This window comes from Lissotriton vulgaris, chromosome 5 (assembly GCF_964263255.1).
Source record: "Lissotriton vulgaris chromosome 5, aLisVul1.2, whole genome shotgun sequence".
NCBI classification, from domain to species: domain Eukaryota; kingdom Metazoa; phylum Chordata; class Amphibia; order Caudata; family Salamandridae; genus Lissotriton; species Lissotriton vulgaris.
Genome location: NC_141693.1, coordinates 235609941 through 235627893, shown reverse-complemented (window position 1 = coordinate 235627893; position 17953 = coordinate 235609941). Strand labels below are relative to the sequence as shown.

The 17953-nt window shown below is 40.7% G+C and overlaps 1 protein-coding gene across 4 annotated transcripts in view; it reads left to right on the top strand.

Annotated features, from left to right (window-relative positions):
* Positions 1-17953, top strand: part of GRIN1 (glutamate ionotropic receptor NMDA type subunit 1) — an 851805-nt gene that overhangs the window by 275732 nt on the left and 558120 nt on the right. For 2 of the 4 annotated variants that reach the window (XM_086921247.1, XM_086921248.1), the window contains exons 4-5: positions 12437-12499; positions 13187-13287. In XM_086921247.1, coding sequence (XP_086777373.1) covers positions 12437-12499; positions 13187-13287 — 164 coding nt within the window. The remainder of the gene's footprint in view (positions 1-12436; positions 12500-13186; positions 13288-17953) is intronic. The other 2 variants (XM_086921250.1, XM_086921251.1) reach the window with 1 other exon arrangement.

Below are 17953 nucleotides of genomic sequence, written 5' to 3'. Positions count from 1 at the left end.
GGTTACCCTAACCATTAGCAGCTATCTTTTGCAGCCTGAATAACCATCTTTGTCTGGTTCCAGAGCAATACCTAAATTACTGTTGTTATCCCAGGTCTGCTGAAATGTTTCATGCCATGGCGTTTTCCACAAAATTAATTATAGATTTGTTTAATTTGACATATAATCCATCACCTGTTGCATAGACTGCAGATTTTACCAATTTTTTTTAACTCAAATGAATCAACAGTTATGGAAAACTCAGTAACATGGATAACTTTGCAGAGTAAGGCCCTTATCAAAGATTAATTTATCACTTTCCTTTTTGTTATTTCTATATTTGGGTGTTAAACTGGCACTAATGAGGTGAAACCTTTACCCAGACAGTGTTCTCTTAGTGACATACACAGAACACAAGATCCTTGTCTTAGGTGCATCCATTTTCTTTCCTGGTCCAGTTTGAACCTAGCGGTTCATTCAGAGAAGCATCCATGAGTGCGGAAAGTACTACCGCAAGAGCACTCTATTAAGTACTCTTTCATGTCTTTTGGAATCGTCCCAGAAACTTCCAACTCCCTTTTAATAAAAGTGCAGATAAGGCAAAGTCTTTTTAATTTGCAATAATTGCTTATGAATGTTCCTGTTCCAATTGGGCCTTATGGCTAGAGCAGTCGACCTCGGAGCTGGGGAACCGGGTTCGGGTCAGGGCCAGCATGCTCAAAATGCTGTGATTCTGGGCAAATCACTTAATCTCCCTTGCCTAACAAAAATGAATGTGTCCATCTGTAACGAAACTGGTGCTCATGTAAAGTGTTCTGATAACTGATATCCTCGAGTCTAGTTTGTACTATATAAAACTCAAAAACCATTTATTGGAATTCAACATATCCCCATTATCCCATGAAGGAACCCAGAACACATTAAAACAGATTACTTAAAACCCATTTTCCGTAACCAAAGACAATCTGAAATAGAACTACACTAGCCAAGGTCTCTTCCCATTTAAGGCCGAGTTCTGGCGGGGCTGGAATCCAAACTTATGCTACTGTACAGCTCATATTTTTGCAGGTTGCACAGAATAATGCCAGGTGATCCCTTGCTTGCGTGCAGTTATCAGTCACCAAACTCATTTACTATGTCACCAGTCAATCGGAAGTAAGCCTGCTTATGAGGCTTCATGTTCAAAGTGACCAACATTAGCAAATTTGCTGGTAGGAAAATTTGAGCTCTCTGTGCTATGACCTACGGTGTAAAAACCACACTATCCTAGCAGAGTGTGACATCCTCCTCTGAGATAAAGCAGTTTGGAACAAAAGTACTTCCTATGAAGAACACATTTTTGTCTCTGGTGAACAATATTTGTGATGTCCACGCAATGTAGTATACTTGTATACTTGTAATAGTATACTTGTAAAGCGCACAGCTGCCCCAGCAACAGGGCGTCCCGCGCTGTATAACGCTGTGGAACCCTTCCTGGCTCTCCCTGTGAGATGACCCTCCTGGGCACCCCCAAGGTGAAGCCAGGCATCCCAGTGTTGTTGGGGCCGTTGTGGAGATTAAGCAAGCTATTGCCCAGAGTTGCAGCGTGGGACCCATGATTAGAGTAGGCGCTGAGGCGAGAATTATCGAGTCCGCGAACATTGAGCCCAAGACCCTGCCGCGTCAGGGCTTGAACCCTGGTCCCGGGCCTGATATCTGCTTCAGAGTCTGCCGCTCTAACCAGTGAGCCACACTTCTCCACCAATGGTGTGAACTGTAAAACTGCTGCAATGCAGAGTAGCATCTATACATTTCTCATCTGCCTTTCCTCCATATGGGATCCTGCATGGATGATTAATTGCAGTAGGGATTAGCATATGTATGTAAAAAGGAGAGCGAGACCCCTTGATGTAGCCAAGGGAGTAGGGTACTCTTGACAAGTCAAACAAATATTCCCTTGGGTGATGAAAGGAACAGGATACAAGGTTCAACTCACAACTAGGTCAGACCTCCCAAGGTGCACAATAATACAATTCATCAAGGAAAATCCCACCTAATATTTGAATCAATTGCTAAATAGCGCTGAAGTTTTACAAAAATCTTTTATTGTTCAAAAACTGGTTGCAATGTTAACATTTCAATACACTTCCTATCTATCACAGTTTTATGCAAAACAATTGATAAAAACAATTCATAAAAACAATAAATGTAAAATCCCCAAATACAATCACTTTACACAATATTCCATTACATAAAAAGAGAACAATAGTTAGACAGTATACCATGTCTTTCAAAGGAACATATCCTATGGGACAGTTTAGAAACCTGGCCTGGATACACTCATTTTCGTATCTGCAGGTCCTTGTCTCCTGTTCCTTTAATAACCCAGTAGAGATTAGCAACTGCGATTTAAACATAGTTACTATAGCATAGGTAGATGAGGAACTGACACAAAAAGTTCAGAAGTAAACACTGTGGGACCTTCTGTTCAAAGAACCTTCACAAAAATTAACATTATTACGAGACACTACATTTTTAAGGTTAGGAGCACACATAATGTTCATGGTGGTGGAAGCCAAAGTCTACTTTACAGTTCAGAGTGGTCAGCTGAGAACACTACACTTCTTTCTGAAAGTCTTCCTCTTGATGTTGAAAACAAAATAATACTGTTTCAGATGAGGAAATTCGATTACAATGAACTACATGAAAAGTAAGAAAGGTCACAATCACAAGGCATAAACTTTCTCTGCTACTCTCCTGACACTCAGACATATAAAATAGAAAGAGATAATCTGAGCTGGAGTTTCTAGTAAAAAGAAAAGTGTTGACTAGATAAAAAATCCAGTAGGATACTGGATGTCTTACCGACACATAAAATAAGTGATGACTTTTTAATGTCAAGATTAAGAAAATATAATGTTTTCTGCAGTGTCCATTAAATGTCTTTCCACCAATTCGTTTGAATCCCAGGGTCATTCAGAATCACAGCACTTTAGACCCGGTCATTATTTTAATAGCACCGCTGTTGCCAAGATAATGATGATACCTAAAACGTCTCCGGACCACAGAGCAATAAGGATGGCTCTTCTCTGCAGGAAAGGAGAGTGGAATTTCGACCACAATTTGACATCACTGCACATGGTGACTTAGTTCCTCCAACACTGATTATGGGTACAGGAATTTCGTGTTCCAACCAACTTTACTCTATTTGCTATCTCTAGCTTTAATAACATTGTATCATGTACCCTTGAATGCTCACCAACATACTGGTAAAGTCCCCAATAAAACATTTGTTGAAATATTACAGAAAATCATGAAGCAGCACTAATTTTGAAGTTGAATGTGATTATTGACGTGTCTATGGGGCTTCTGTGGAGCCTATGCTCCGAGTATTTGCAGCATGCAAAGTAGCCCCATCTATCACACACATACACACATATATATATATATATATATATATATATATATATATATATATATAGAGAGAGAGAGATATATATAATATATATATATATAGATATATAATATATAAAAGATATTACCTAGTATGGAATTTGATTAACATTTTTAAAGAAATTAATCACTACGTTCTAATCTTCATGATGACTCTTTTTTGGGACAAATGCCCCTCAAGAAATGATTTTCTTTGAGCATACCTGAAAGACCCACCTACCCATATTTTCTAATGTGTGGAATTCTAATGTTAAAGTTATCAACTATCATGAAAGGCTAAGGATGAAGAAGAAAAGGTCACTTTGTTTTCGATCATGGATAATTTTATCGTATAACCACTTGCCATTCTCACCTTTCACTTTTTGGAGGACATTCCAGTACTTTCAATCAAGTTTCCAAATTGTAACTAAAATTGTTGACTAGCACCTCATTCTGGATGTTAGTGTCCTATCTCAGCATTAAATAAGCACACTGAACTCCTTAATAAAACGTAGTGTACTTAATTAAGTTGCTGATTTAAATCCAATTCAAGAACTTTCCCTCTAAGAAAGGTTTAAGGATTTGATGAAAAAAGGAACCTAAATTGAACATTAAAAAAAAATCTAAATATATATCCCTTCCATTACAAACCTAAAGCCCTACAATAGAGAACTCAATCATTAATATTATCAATACAATATTGAATGTGCTTTTATCATTTAGAAAATTAAATTCGAGGGCAGCTTATATTGTACATGGTTCATAAAAATGCATTTATGGTTCCTGTGTTTAGCTTGAGTAGTAAAAGCTCAATGGTGGGAAAAAAGTCACAGAAAATAGTTACCGCTTTCAAAATTGCTATAGGGAGGCAATTACTTGCAGCCGGGTGGAAAAGATCATTTCATCCATGCCTGACCACATCCCATTCTTCAACTGTCTTGCCAATGTGCTTCCTTTCGTGCCTTTAAGTTTGGCTATTTCCTGTGTGTTCCTCTCACTACTGTGTGTTTTTGTCTTGCTTCTAGAAAGTTAAATCAGAACTGAGGTCGTGGCCAACCGGATGCTTCCACTGTCTCTCATGATGGGGGTGGGGGACTGTTCAGTGCACTAAAGATAATTTTGTGCCCAAGGAGTGGGCGGGGGATATATACATTTCCCCTCTATCCCTTTAAGAAGGGTAGCAAGTCTCACCCTAAATACCATATGCATGGGGAGGAGTGTGTTGTCTACGTTGCATGTTAACTTCTCATTAACAACAGGGGCCTTAGCCAGCAGTGTGTTGACTATGCTGCTTTTATTGTGTGGTACCGGTGTTGTCACTTCCACAACTTTTTGTCATCTGTAGATCTGCATGCTCCTTGGGAAAATGATTGGGAAGTGGTACTGGTGATGGGCACACAGACAAGTTCTTGTTATACGTAGGAACCAACATTTCATACATCAAGTACTTAAGTTAAGGTCAGGGCACAGAACAAAGGGGATTACCTCTCAAAAGATGGCATTACTTTGTTCAAGTTAGTGCAAAGATTATGCTACTACTGAACAGTGAGGTTAGTGATTTTAATGCCCTCCTTCTCAGGCAGAGCTATAGCAATGTTGCTGTAGGAGCCCTGGAAGTATTGGTGCGCCACTGATATACACTTACTAATGCTATTGGAATGAGATATGCTTTATCTCCCATCCACTTACATATGTTTGACAGTCTACACATATGGATATGGTGATGTACAATGTCAGGGTAGACATGTTAGTAGAATACGAGTATTTTCATATATGAACAGCTAATAAATGTATGATAAGGACATGGGGAAACTGAGCCGTTTAGAAAGAGGACACTTGTTACATTTATATTTCAAGGCTGACCTTTATGAAAGGAATATGTGTGCAGAGGTGCAAGGGAAGCGATGCAGGATCTGACAATTCAAATATTTCTCCGCTCATTTCCTCAAAGGAAGAGGGTAGTCCAGAACTCTGATGATGTCCGAACAGAAACCAAACGCCTCCGCATCTCTGAGGCCATTCCTTTCAAGACACATTCCCCAAAAATAACAATATCCCTTGATCCCTCCATTATTTCATTGTGTTTGGATTCACACTGTAACGTTTCTCCGTTCTTCCCATTCTGTCCGGCTCCCTTCTTCTCATTCTGCTTACTTTACACTGAACCTACCATTCCATTTCTTCCTCACTGACTATCTTGCACTTGTTCTTTCTCACTCTCTTCCTCTCTGCCCTTCACACAGACTCTTTCTGTCCTTTCCCCTCCTTCCTTTCAAGCTTCTTCTTCATGTCTTTCCCTAGACGACTTCTCCATTGACCCCACTCCAATGTGCAGCTGCCTCAAAACTCCCTACTCACATTTGAACTCATTATTCTGCTCTACACTGCGACTGAACATCATGTCCTTAAAATGCCCTGTCCACCCCTACTTCTCAAGGTCCTCTCGCCTGCTCTTCAGTGGTCTACCAGCCCCACTCCTTGAAGCAGTTAATTGTGAATCTATTGGACAGATAATTAAGGAAATATTGCTAAATTCTGATTCTGGAATCCCAGTAAGGTAACAGAGATAAGGATCTAACTGGACTTTAAATCCCCAAGTGCACCTCTACCCCATGCACATGGCATCATTCTCATCCTGAGCTGGTGTTGTGCAGACACGCTTCCTCCTGAGAGCACATCCCTTGTCTTCCATAAAGCTGCACATTTACCGCTCTTCCGACTTGGTGGAGCAAACAGAAAGTGTGTTCATTCGATTTCTAGCTTCATAGAACTAGGTCAACCATTCACAGGAGAAATAATTCAGAGAGACACAAACGCATGTGCTGTTCGTTACAGCGGAATGGAGCTCTCTCAGGCTCGCTTCACGCAGAGGGCTGCACCGTGTGCTAATGGAACTGCGTTTCATCTTGCAAATTTTAATGAACCAACATCCCCAACGGCAGTGGACTTGCCTGCCTAGAAACTGTACTAGTTCACAAAACAGTAACCTGTCTGAAAGCAAGTAGGTCTGCGCAAGAGTTGTGAGTCTGATGTGATGTGACTGACTCTTTACAGCCCTCAGAAGGCAAGTGTGTACTTATACAAAAAGACTAGAGAACCATCATATTCTAACATGCTCTCTTCTATTTGGAGATTCTGGCCCGGGAGGAAGTGCATCTTGGACATTGCATTGTAATTAAGTAGCCTCCAATCTATTCTCATTGAATAATGTTATGTCCTTGTTTGCAACACTATAAGTCTGCTTAACCAACATAACTGTAATCAACCTGGCATATATGGATATGGCACCTGAGTCAGCCTCCTTTAAGATCATCTTGGCTACTCACCTGGCTAGGGTGGTGTTTCCCGGACATAGATTTTTTCAGCAGCACAAGACACTCTAGGAACTTTGACATCGCTTCTCAGTGGCGTAGGTATAAGCATGGTGCCATATTTGGCTGTCCTATAAATATACTGATTGAATGGTGCACTTATATATCGACTTATATGTCAGCCTTCACCTGGACATCTTTGACCTGTGACCCTAGACCAAAGTTTTCCCCTGTGCTCTGAGATTTACAACCTCTCTGTCTCTCCAAAGGGAAGAACAATTAGGACTCTTGAGAATTCCTCTGTCCAGTTTTGTCATCACTGCCACGACAAAAGGATTATCAATTGGATTTTACTTCACCCCTGTTCAAAATGATAGTAGGGTGCAGCGGCCAGAGCATCTGAAAACAGAGCGGGGCTCAAGGTTCGATTCGCAGCACCAGTGTCAGCTCAGCAGCATGTGACTCTGGGCAATAGCTCACTTTTTGTTTTTTTGGGCAGTAGCTCTCTTAATCTCCCCAACAGCCCCCAGCGCCTGGATACCCTTAGGGGTGATAAGTTCTGCTTTACAAACCTTGATTTATTATAGTACACCAATTTTGGTTAGGGGTCTACAAGCAAACTACTCCTACGAACTTGGATTAACAACATCCTGTGCTGGGAAACCGTTTTTTATTTATTTATGTTTATAAATTTTTATATAGTACATATATAGCCGTAGAGTGTCAGAAGGCTTTTCAAATCATGCAAAACAAATACAAGAAAGAAAACTCAAACAAGACAAGGAAAGAATAACAAGTAGAGAGGGGGTAAGACAATGAAGAGACGAAAAGTTGGAATTTACAAGTTACAAACTGTCTGTAAAATGAGGGATTGTTTGCACATGCCGAAGAATTCCACCCACAGCAAAAAAGATCCATCAGAATGTATGTAACACAAACTACACTCAGTAGCTAGGCATGAGCGTTGCTTGAGAACATTTTAATCATGAGAAAGTTATTCAATTGTTTCTTGAAAGCTGTATATGAGGATGTGAGAGTCCTGATGAGAGGCGGAAGTTATTTCCAAACTTTTGGGGTACAGTCTGAGAAGGACTGATTCAGAGTGCCCATTTTCTTGAATGTGGGGACTTGAATATAAAGAGTCAGTGCTCAGAAGTTGATGAGTGAGCACAGATTGTCAGTAGAGGTGGGAAAACTTACGTAATTTGATGCAGGCATAATTATGCAAACGCACTCAAAATAATGCTGTGAAGTAGTGTGGCTCGCTGGTTAGAGGCGGCAGACCCGAGAGCAGAGGACGGCCCGGGACCAGGGTTCGATTCCCGGCGCGGCAGGTTTCTGGACCAGGGTCAGCGGACTCGATAATTCTCTCGCCTCGGTGCCCACACTCGGCAACTCTGGGCATTAGCTTGCCTCATCTTCACTAACAGCCCCACTAGACCGCCGGGGATGCCTGGTCTCACCCTGGAGATACCCATTAAGGGGCCATCTCTCAGGGAAGCCAGGAAGGGTTTCGCAGCGGTCGAAGCGCCTTGGGACCCTACGGGTAAGTAGTGCGCTATATAAGTGCCAATACATTTACATTTACAATGCGAAACTACACAAATTTAGGTGAAATGCATCTCGCATTCAATAAAATATCCGAAAAGCCTGTTCAGGTAACATTCAACTAGAAAATGTAATTTAGAGTTGATTTCTAGTTGCTCGTGTTCAAAACATTGCCACTTACATTCAGATATGTAGTTTTACACTCAAAATTACCCGATGTTCCGCTTGGGGTGTGAGCAGATGCTGTAAATTTTAACACATCCGTATTGCTCATAATTCTATAAAATCTTATTGCTTCTTGTATTACTTTCCTTCCCTTGATTCCTATGAGTAGTTAATATCTGGAACATTCGAAAGAATTACCAAAACTTTTTGCACATAATCTGTGTTTAGGGTCATAGATCTGTGGGTCTTGTGAATGTGTTGTACACTTTAATAGTATACTGTGCCCCCTGTTCTAATAATCACTTATGCACAGAGCTGCAACGAGATGGCAACTGGGGAAGGTGCTCTTTTCTGATTAGGAAGAGCATAGCAAGGCTTCGTTTGATATCAAATCATAAAGCTCAGATGAATATGCAAGTCCCAGTGTGCACAGTCCAACTGGTGCCTTCAGGATTCCACGTGTTGATGTACTCTTTGCTCAATTGAAACCAAAATGCACAATGGGTCTTTAAGAGTCGATCTGGAGAAGTAGACCAATCTAACCAGTCACCATTCCTAATCCTGTTCCGACATCATCAGACAAGGTAGACCCTTCTCTCTGTTCTTGAATCCTTTCATTGGCAGTATTGGCAGGAAAGGGGTCAGTAAATCAAATGAAACTCTTGACGATATATTTTGAAACTGGATGTAATGTCAGATACTAGCATCTTATTTTCTATCTTGCCTGCTGTTACCCACTAGCGGTGTGGAGATCAATACACCAAGTAGCAGAGATAGTGCTTTCAGAAGATAGGCGCAAAGTTCAGCATTGTGGTATGACATGGGTACACAGCCAGAGTGTCAATAGAGTTGAGTGCTGCCTCTTTAGATGCTGCCCTTGATACTTCACGGCGTCTGGGTGTTGTAGCAACAGGTGTAGTTTCTTGCGCATCATAAAGGTTGGGTGTTGTATTCTCAGATGATCTGTTGTGCATTGAGAGTAATTTCCGTTAACTTTCCTCTCATCCTTCTGTATAGAAATGGGACATTGATTAGCTGGAAGACAGCACTAACACTGCACAGTCTGACTCCATAGGACCTCAGACTTGTCAATGCAAAGAATTCGGTGCATTATCTCTAGGGCAGTTCACACACCAGTGAAGTCACCAGAGTCAGTCATGCAACCTGGTTTCTGCCACTTCCTCGGTGTCAACACACCGTAACTACTACAATGACAGGTTCTGTTTGGGGGCCTGGATTCAGATGTGCAGTATTATTGTTCCTATGTGGGCTTAAGTTATAAATAGTAGTACCATTAACATCTTATTAGTTTAGTTGTACAGTTTTAGTGTGAGCCAGTGAACTGAAATAGACATTGAGGTCAAACATGCAAGTTTTCCCCACTTATTTTTGGCAGTGTTTAACATGAAAAAGTATATTGCAAGTACTCGCTTTGTCACAGTGCGTTCTTCCTTCGGAGAAGTGCCAGAAGTGTCTCACTAAAGTATTGGACCCTGATCAGAAGAGCCTGTAGGGTCTCACAACAAGTGCCCATACGAGCTCATTCAAAGGATAGCACATTTAAAACTGCCAGGAGAGCCTCAACTAAACTATTGTGGAAATGTTTAGAAACACTCTGCGCATTGGTATTGGGGTAGGTAGAGATGGTCCCCCTCTGTCCCATTAAAGGTACTGGTGATAAGGTAGGAAGTGCACATATCATCCCCTTTGGGTAAAGAGGCCTCGCTGATAAGTAACTGTGCTTTGCCATGAAAAGTGCAGGGGCTCTTCTGAGAAATGTTTGTACTGTCTTAGTAAAGAATTGTGGCGCTGCTGAGAAATGCTGGTACTGTACAATGTGCACACTGCCTCATTTAAAGTACTGGACATTTTTGTTAAGTTCCTTACCATATCTTAACCCCTTCTATGCTGATGACGAGCTCAGCTCGTCATCACCCACGGGTGTCGTGTGCTGATGACGAGCTGAGCTCGTCATGGTGCCACTAAAATGGCAATTTCCAGCACAGGGGGGGAAACGCCTAGCAGCCAAGTGGTTAAGAAAACGGTGTCTATACCATTTTTAAAAGTAACAGTGTTGTTTTAGTGTTATAGCCCTTTGCAGTACAGCCGTTGGTCGATTAAAAATGTTGGGTGCCTGCTCTGATCTGCCCGTAATGTCTCATCAGAAGAATTGGGGAATCAGCTGCTCCGTCAATACAAGTAATGGAACCCTATATATGGGGACCACCAGAGTCATTTGGAGTACTTTTCACAAGTTCTAGTACAGTGCTTCTGAAAGTACTGGGGCCCCCCTAAGAGGTATTTTCATATTCAACATATGGCGGCCTATGGATAGGGACTGGCATTGCTATATAAACTAATTTGAGGCCATTAATCATAGGTTCCAACATCATCAGGCTAACATAATAAGATCAATATCATATTAATACATGGTACTTTTTTTGTTTAATAAGATTTATTGAGTAATAACAATAACAGGAGAAATACCAAACCATGAAAGTATTATATAACTGTAAAATAGCAGGAAAGGAAAGATAAGTAATAAAACAGAGTAGAAAGCTTTTTTTTCAGTTTGACAATATCACAGGAAAGGGGAAAAGGAAAGGAGGGGAAACAGGTACAAGATATGAGTCTGCAACTGAAGATCGAATGGCAGTGAAACACTACTCTCACAGTAAAGAAATAATCAGAATAACCAACAAACAATGTAATAATGAAAAATGATAAAGAGCAAATAGCAGAGATAATAACAGTTCGTGGTGGTTGAAAATTTTCAGAACAAATGCGTAGCACATGAGTATTTGTATTTTTAGTTAAGTAATTAGTTAATGGTGACCAGAATAAATCCCTATTAAGAAAACGTTTAAAGTAGGAGACAAAAACAATATCCAGTCTGAGATAATGACAAACATTATTCCACCAGAGTTTAACTGAAAGTTTGGTAGTACATTTTCAATTTAGTGTAATCTGTTGAAAGGCTAAAGCCAACATGAAATCAAATAATTCATTTTCATGTGTGCATGTGTGGGTAAACTTAAAAGCTCTGACAAAATTCCTGTAAAATTACATGGGATTATTAATATTAAGATTCCTCTGTGAATTCCTAATTGTATAGAGTACTGTAATGAAACGTCCCTGTGCTTTTTAGTTAACCGTATCAGGACCTTACGGAAAAGTAAAAATTCTTTAGGTATCCTTCTGAGATATGTCCGTTCCTTCCTATTAAATGCATAGACCGCTTTTTCAAAATTGGCAGTACTGGAATATTCAAAGTTATTAAGTTATTCTGAGAAGTGCAGTGATGGCCAGTGCCAATACAAATATTGTCTCAGTTGAGAAATGCCATTAGAACATTGGAATGTTGAGCGCAGCAGTGAAGACTCTAAAGTGACTTAAAATTAATAATGGCTGGTAAACACCTCTTGCTCCAACATTCCAATGTTTGTCTTTCTATCTCTCCCTATTTATTGTAGAATATTCTACCTTCAGTGGGCGGAATGTTCTAATAGCATTATAGCCCTTCTGCAGAGAGCTGTACAAGTTAACAAAGGGCCTTTCCCTCATTGCATGTCCTCTCCTCTTGATTGGGCCCATAACTGGAGAAGATGGCCCTTTACAATGGGTACAGCCCATTGCAGCAGGATATAATGCTACAGTATTGTACTATTTAAAATAGTGAAGTCCAATTGAAAAATGTAAATATTGTCCTGACGGGCTCTTCTGAGAAGAGTCCTTGTACTTGTTTAGTGAAAAGTAAGCAGTTCTGGCACTTCTAAACGAACAGTACCTGCTCATTTTAAGCATTGCCTTTCAGTAACTGAGGATTTCTAAGCCTGTAGCAAGCCTCGGACATTCACTAACATCAGTAGTGCGTTTTTGCAAGCTCCAGTGTTATATGTACCCTTTCTAGAGAGCAGTGGAGAAAGGAGGTGGATGTTGGATTGCTTTACTACACGTCATTTTCAACTGTTTATAATATTCTTCTGTGTCTACATATTTTCTCTGTGCACATTATTCATCAGAGTAAAAAAAGGAACTATGAAAACCTCGACCAACTTTCCTATGACAACAGGCGTGGACCTAAGGTATATATGCATGGAAAATGCACGTCGCCCATCAAGTCTAACTAGCAAAATGACAAATAACCACGAACACCCAAAAAAATTCAAAACCCCCCAAGATCCATGACTGTTTCCGGAAGCACGTCTTTTATGTTGAGATAGTTTTGGATTGAACTTGAGAATGGATACTCAAAGACAAAATGGTCCCGCTTCCCTCCCCACCCTACCCGGACCCTCCGCGCCAAAATGATTTCTTTACGAGGATTGCATGTGAACCAATTATTAACTTGCAAGTTTTTTTTTCTTTGGAAACAAAATTTCTTTGGTGTAAGATAATCACTTTTACTCTCAAAGGTAAAAAAAACCTGTGCAATACTTGTTTTTTTTAAATTAGTTTTCTTAAGTTTTCTTCTTTGATTTTTTCGGTTTTCTTTTTAAAAAACACTGATTTGACTATCAATTGCATTTTCCAAACTCTTTTTTTCTAATTATCTATAGAATGCACGCCTTTAGTTTTTTTCCGGTCTTGACTGACTTCAATTTGCATGCACAGTGCAAAAAAGGGAAAGAAACAGAACAAAGGACTAGATAAAAATTCTATCAATTTGACATAAAAATACATATCTCTGGAACCTTTAATCTAACTAGCATGGCTCACGCTAGGAGATATTTTTCTACTGCACTAATTCATTTTGCTCACACTAATCACAGGCAGAGAAAGTGCTGCAGTTTAACCCTGGAATCAAAAATGTGACCTCATTGTTGCTGGAAGCAAAGGAGCTGGAAGCAAGAGTCATCATCCTCTCAGCAAGGTAACTTTTTGCAGTTCGTTAAACTTGTTTATTCTGCATTAATTATTTTTAGATGAAATATATGTTAATAGCATGCATTTAGAAACAAACAGATCTGACATGTTTTCGACTGAACATGCCTTTAAGCATTGGGCAATTTCTCTTGTACTCCATAGGGAAAAAAAACATTTCTGAGGAGAATTCCCTTCCTGTACCTCTGAGAAAATAGACTTATTTGGGAAGCTTTTCCACCATGTACACATATACACACACACACACCCACACACTTGCTCACTGTTAGAAATGGGATTCCTGGATGAATAATGTATGCACCCAGGCCAGGCAAGAACCCCCACTCTAGTCACGTTAAGCTAAATACACACTAAAAGATAACCTGTGCTCATCCTCAAGTAGCTTGGTTCAGAGCAGTCATGCGCAATGTGTAAAGTATTTGTGCAACACACACACACAGCAACACAATGTATACATCACAAAAAGACTCCACGCAGGTTTAGAAAAATATATTGTTATATTCGGAACAAAACAAGACCAAAACAACAAAAATCCAATGTATAGAAGTTGAGATATTGAATTTTAAAGGAATAAATGCAGTAAAGCGCTTAGAAGCAAGTAGCGCTAAAAAGGTTCCTTTAGATTGTGCTGGACCGAGGCAAAGTCAAAGTCTGGGCCGACCGCGATGGAGCACCAGCCGGCTACAGTACCCAAGCAGGCCCCTGCGAACAAAGTACCTTTCCTTATGGCAAACAGCTAGATGCGTCAATCTTCTCCATGCAGTGAAGGTGATGCCTTAGTTCCGAAGACAGGTGTTGGAGCCGAGAGACGTTGAGCAATGTGCTGGATTCTGCCATGCAGTCAAGGGGATGCATGGACCTCACCTAGCTGCAGCAATGGCAAAACGCTGTCTGATGTCTCTAGCTGTGGGGACAAAGTGCTGGTTCTGATACAATTTTACTTCCGCAACCGGGTCGAAGCACTGGTTATGCTATTGAAAGTCTATGTTGCAAGTGTCTGGACCACATACAGTGAGCCAGGAACAGGACTGGGGGTAGAGACTTTGATATCCCTGAATCTCAACAAACAGGAGGCAAGCCAACAAGCCCTTGGAGATCACTTGAAGGGAAGGCAGAGCCCAGCTCTCCAGAGTCAGAGAGCAGCAGGCAGCAGGGCATCAAACATAAAAACAGCCTTCCAGATCAGCAGTCCAGTTGAGTCCTTTAAGTGGCCAGCAGTTCTTCTGGCAGAGCTTCAGTTAAAAGTTCAGTAGCGTCTGATTTGATGGGGTCATAGACCTAGTATACCCAAAAGCGCCTTAAACGTGGGGGTGACTTCAAAGTAGCACTCTGAAGTGCAAATGTATCCCTTTCAACCCAGTCCTGTCTGCCAGGCTATCTGTGCGAGGTAATCAGTCATTTGTGTGGGGACAGGATACAACCTATTGAAGTGAAGTGGATGTATTATCCCCTTTCTTTCATCCTGCCCTGCCACGGGCATCACAATGCAGATGTATGCAGACAAACTTATACTTCCTGTGTTGTGGCTGTCTAGAGGGAATGCACACAGAGTAGCTGTCACCGAGCCCAGATGTGTATTGGAGACAGGCTGCAAAGCACACAGATTTGTGAACACAGAGAAATGTCCACTTTCTAAGAGTGGGATTTCTAAAATAATAGTGCCAAATCCAGCTTTACGAGTAAGGAAGATTTGTAATTACCATTCTAAGCATATGAAACATGACAAAGCTACTAATCTCTGTTCAGGAATGACAAGTTAAAAAGTGTATTAAGGAATTCTCAGTGCTAACCTTTGAAAGGAATAGGTTTCACAGTAGTGAAAAACGAATTAGGCTGTTTGTCACTACTAGGAGATGCAAGACACACCAGTAAATGTCCTACCTTTCATGTATACAGGACCCTGCCCATATGGCTACCTAGAGCCTACCGTAAGGGTGACTTATGTGTAATAAAAGGGTAGTTTTAAGCTTAGCAAGTCGTTGTAAATACCAAGTCAAAGTGGCAGTAAACTGCACACAGACACGCTGTTGTGGCAGGCCTGATACAGGTCTGAAATGCTACTTCTATGGATTTCTCAATCAGTGCTGCAGGCCCACTAGTAACATTAAATTTACAGGCCCTGGATATATGGTTTACAAGGGATTTACAAGTAAATAAAATATGCCAAACAGGTGTAAACCAATTATACCATGTTTAGAGGGGAGAACACATGCACTTTAGCACTGGCCAGCCGTAAGACAGTGCCCAGAATCCTAAGCCAATGGAAAAAAGGTAAGAAAAAGAAAAGGAGGAAGGCAACAAGTTTAGGGTGACCCTTTGGATCGGGCCTTTTTCCAACTCTCACAGACTTAGAAAAAGAAACTAAAACACTGACAATATCTAATTAGCACAAATCATGCATTGCTGTTTGACCAAAATCTAAACATATAATTTAGTTAATGCTAGTAGTGTTACTGTTAAAATATTCAGAAGTAGAGAAACACTAACAAAGTACATTTGACCCTATCACCTTAGGGATGTCAGGACAACATGATGATGGTTACATCCTCATTTGAAATTCACCTGTTTTCTTTCTACTGTTACTTCTATCCTGCAGGACTTCATGGAGGGGTCTTAATGAATTAAATCGGCAGAACCTTCTTCCTGTTTTTATTAGTTCCTTTGATTTATGTTGAGGACTGTCAGAAATTGGGTTACTGGTTTAGGCTAGTGAAACTCTACTGAAGCAGCAACCACAATTCTTGTCAGGGTGAGGCACAAGCAAACTCCAAGTTAACCTGTGCTCAACCCTCTGATTGCTTAGCACAGAGCAGTATAGGCTTAACCTAGAGGCAATGTGTAAAGTATTTATGCAGCACTTCAAATAATAATTAAGTGTAAACACAAAACTAGAAAAATCCCGAATCAATTAAATAAATAGAGCAAGAACAAAATGTAATCAATAAATCACGACCAAATTTGACAAAAAGGCAATCAATAGAACTAGAGATTTTCAATTTTAAACATTAAAGTGAAAATAGCGTGCAAAGCACCACTTACAGCTCTCTGGTCGTGCGATACTGGGAGAAAGTCACAAGTTCAGGCTGACTGCGAACAGTTCCCTTTTCAGTCTGCCGCAAAGAGTCTCTGTTCACAGTGGAGGGGGCCGCGAAGAGCAGAAATACGTTGTGGACGGTCATCACTGTGTCGTGAAAAGCAGAGCTGCATCATGGACAGTCATTGTAAATGGTTGGCCCAGAGCTTCAAGGTGGCCCCTCCTGTGAGTAGACAATGATGTAGCATCAAGAGTCGGGATGATGGAACTTTGCGTTGGCGGTCAATAAAAACGAAAAGGTTTTGGCACCAACTGGTCCATTAGCGGTCGCCAAGAGCCTAACATCTTCAATTCAGCTCTACTGAGGCTACACCAAGGGTCTAGAACCTGAGGGGCGCCACTCGGGGGTCAAGGACTTTATCCAGCTGATATGGGTGCTAGTTCAGGTGGTTGGGAGCCTACTATCTTCCTAGGAAAACAAAGGCTGGACACATCGATGCCTGAGCTGTACTCATTTAATCCCACAGTTAGAAGTATTGAGGAGATAATAAAGAGTTAAAAAGTTCAAGGGCCTACTGGATAGATGGGTTATCAGCGTATATATATAAAGCTTTGTCAGCACAAGTATCGACTCAGGTGTTTTTAGCAATAATAAGTGATTGTGATATACCAGAATCCTGAAAAGGAAGTATAAGAGTGACGCTTTATAAAAAGGCAGCCATTATGAAAATGTGGTGACCCAATTATAGTCTTGGACCTGGGCGCAAAGTGGTACAGAAAACAATGGTCCTAAACCTTTCTTTGAACAGTATAAATCTAACCTGCAATAATCTTTTCATACAATTTTAGAGCATGCACAATGTCAGCTAACGGTAATCAAAACAGTCAAATAAAAAATTTGTAACAACCAATCTATTCCAAAATAACATATATTTGTTCAATCATAATTGGACTGGCAGTAGATATCTTACTGCATTCTAGAAGCAATGAAGGAGACAGAAAAGGGGTTGCTCCAGGGGAACGTGCAGAAGGGGGTGCTCTAGTGGAGATATGAGGTAAGAGAACGGGAAAGGTTTCAAGAGGTGCTTAGAAAAGCAAATTTAAAACAATTCAAGAGTTGGACTGATAGGAGAATATCAGTCTAGGTAAGCCTAGCCACGATTGATCAATTGTTCACAAAAGTCTATTTACAAATATTTTGAATTTCAGAGATGTATCATCATTTTGCACGGTGGAGTTGGGGGTTTGTGGTCCAGGATTATATGGTGTGGACGTCGATGTTTCGACCCGACTTGGGGCACAGAGGGTATTTAGGGCAAAATTGCGGGTCTTCCTCAGGGCAAAGATGGGCAACCAAAATTAAGAATGTCCTATCCGTGTTCCACACCCGCAAGATGTTGCCGAGCGAGGAAGTGTATACTCCTACTGGTTCATGGTTTTTACTGGAGGCTAGAGTCCTCATCTGAAAGTAAAATCAAATTGATTCAGGGCATTCAATGCGGCAGCTTCAATGTCAGTGTTCGAGCAGACTGACATTGAAGCTATCGCATTGAATGCCCTGAATCGATTTGATCTTTTTACACTAACTTAACCAGATGGCCTTTTGCTTTCAGATGAGGAC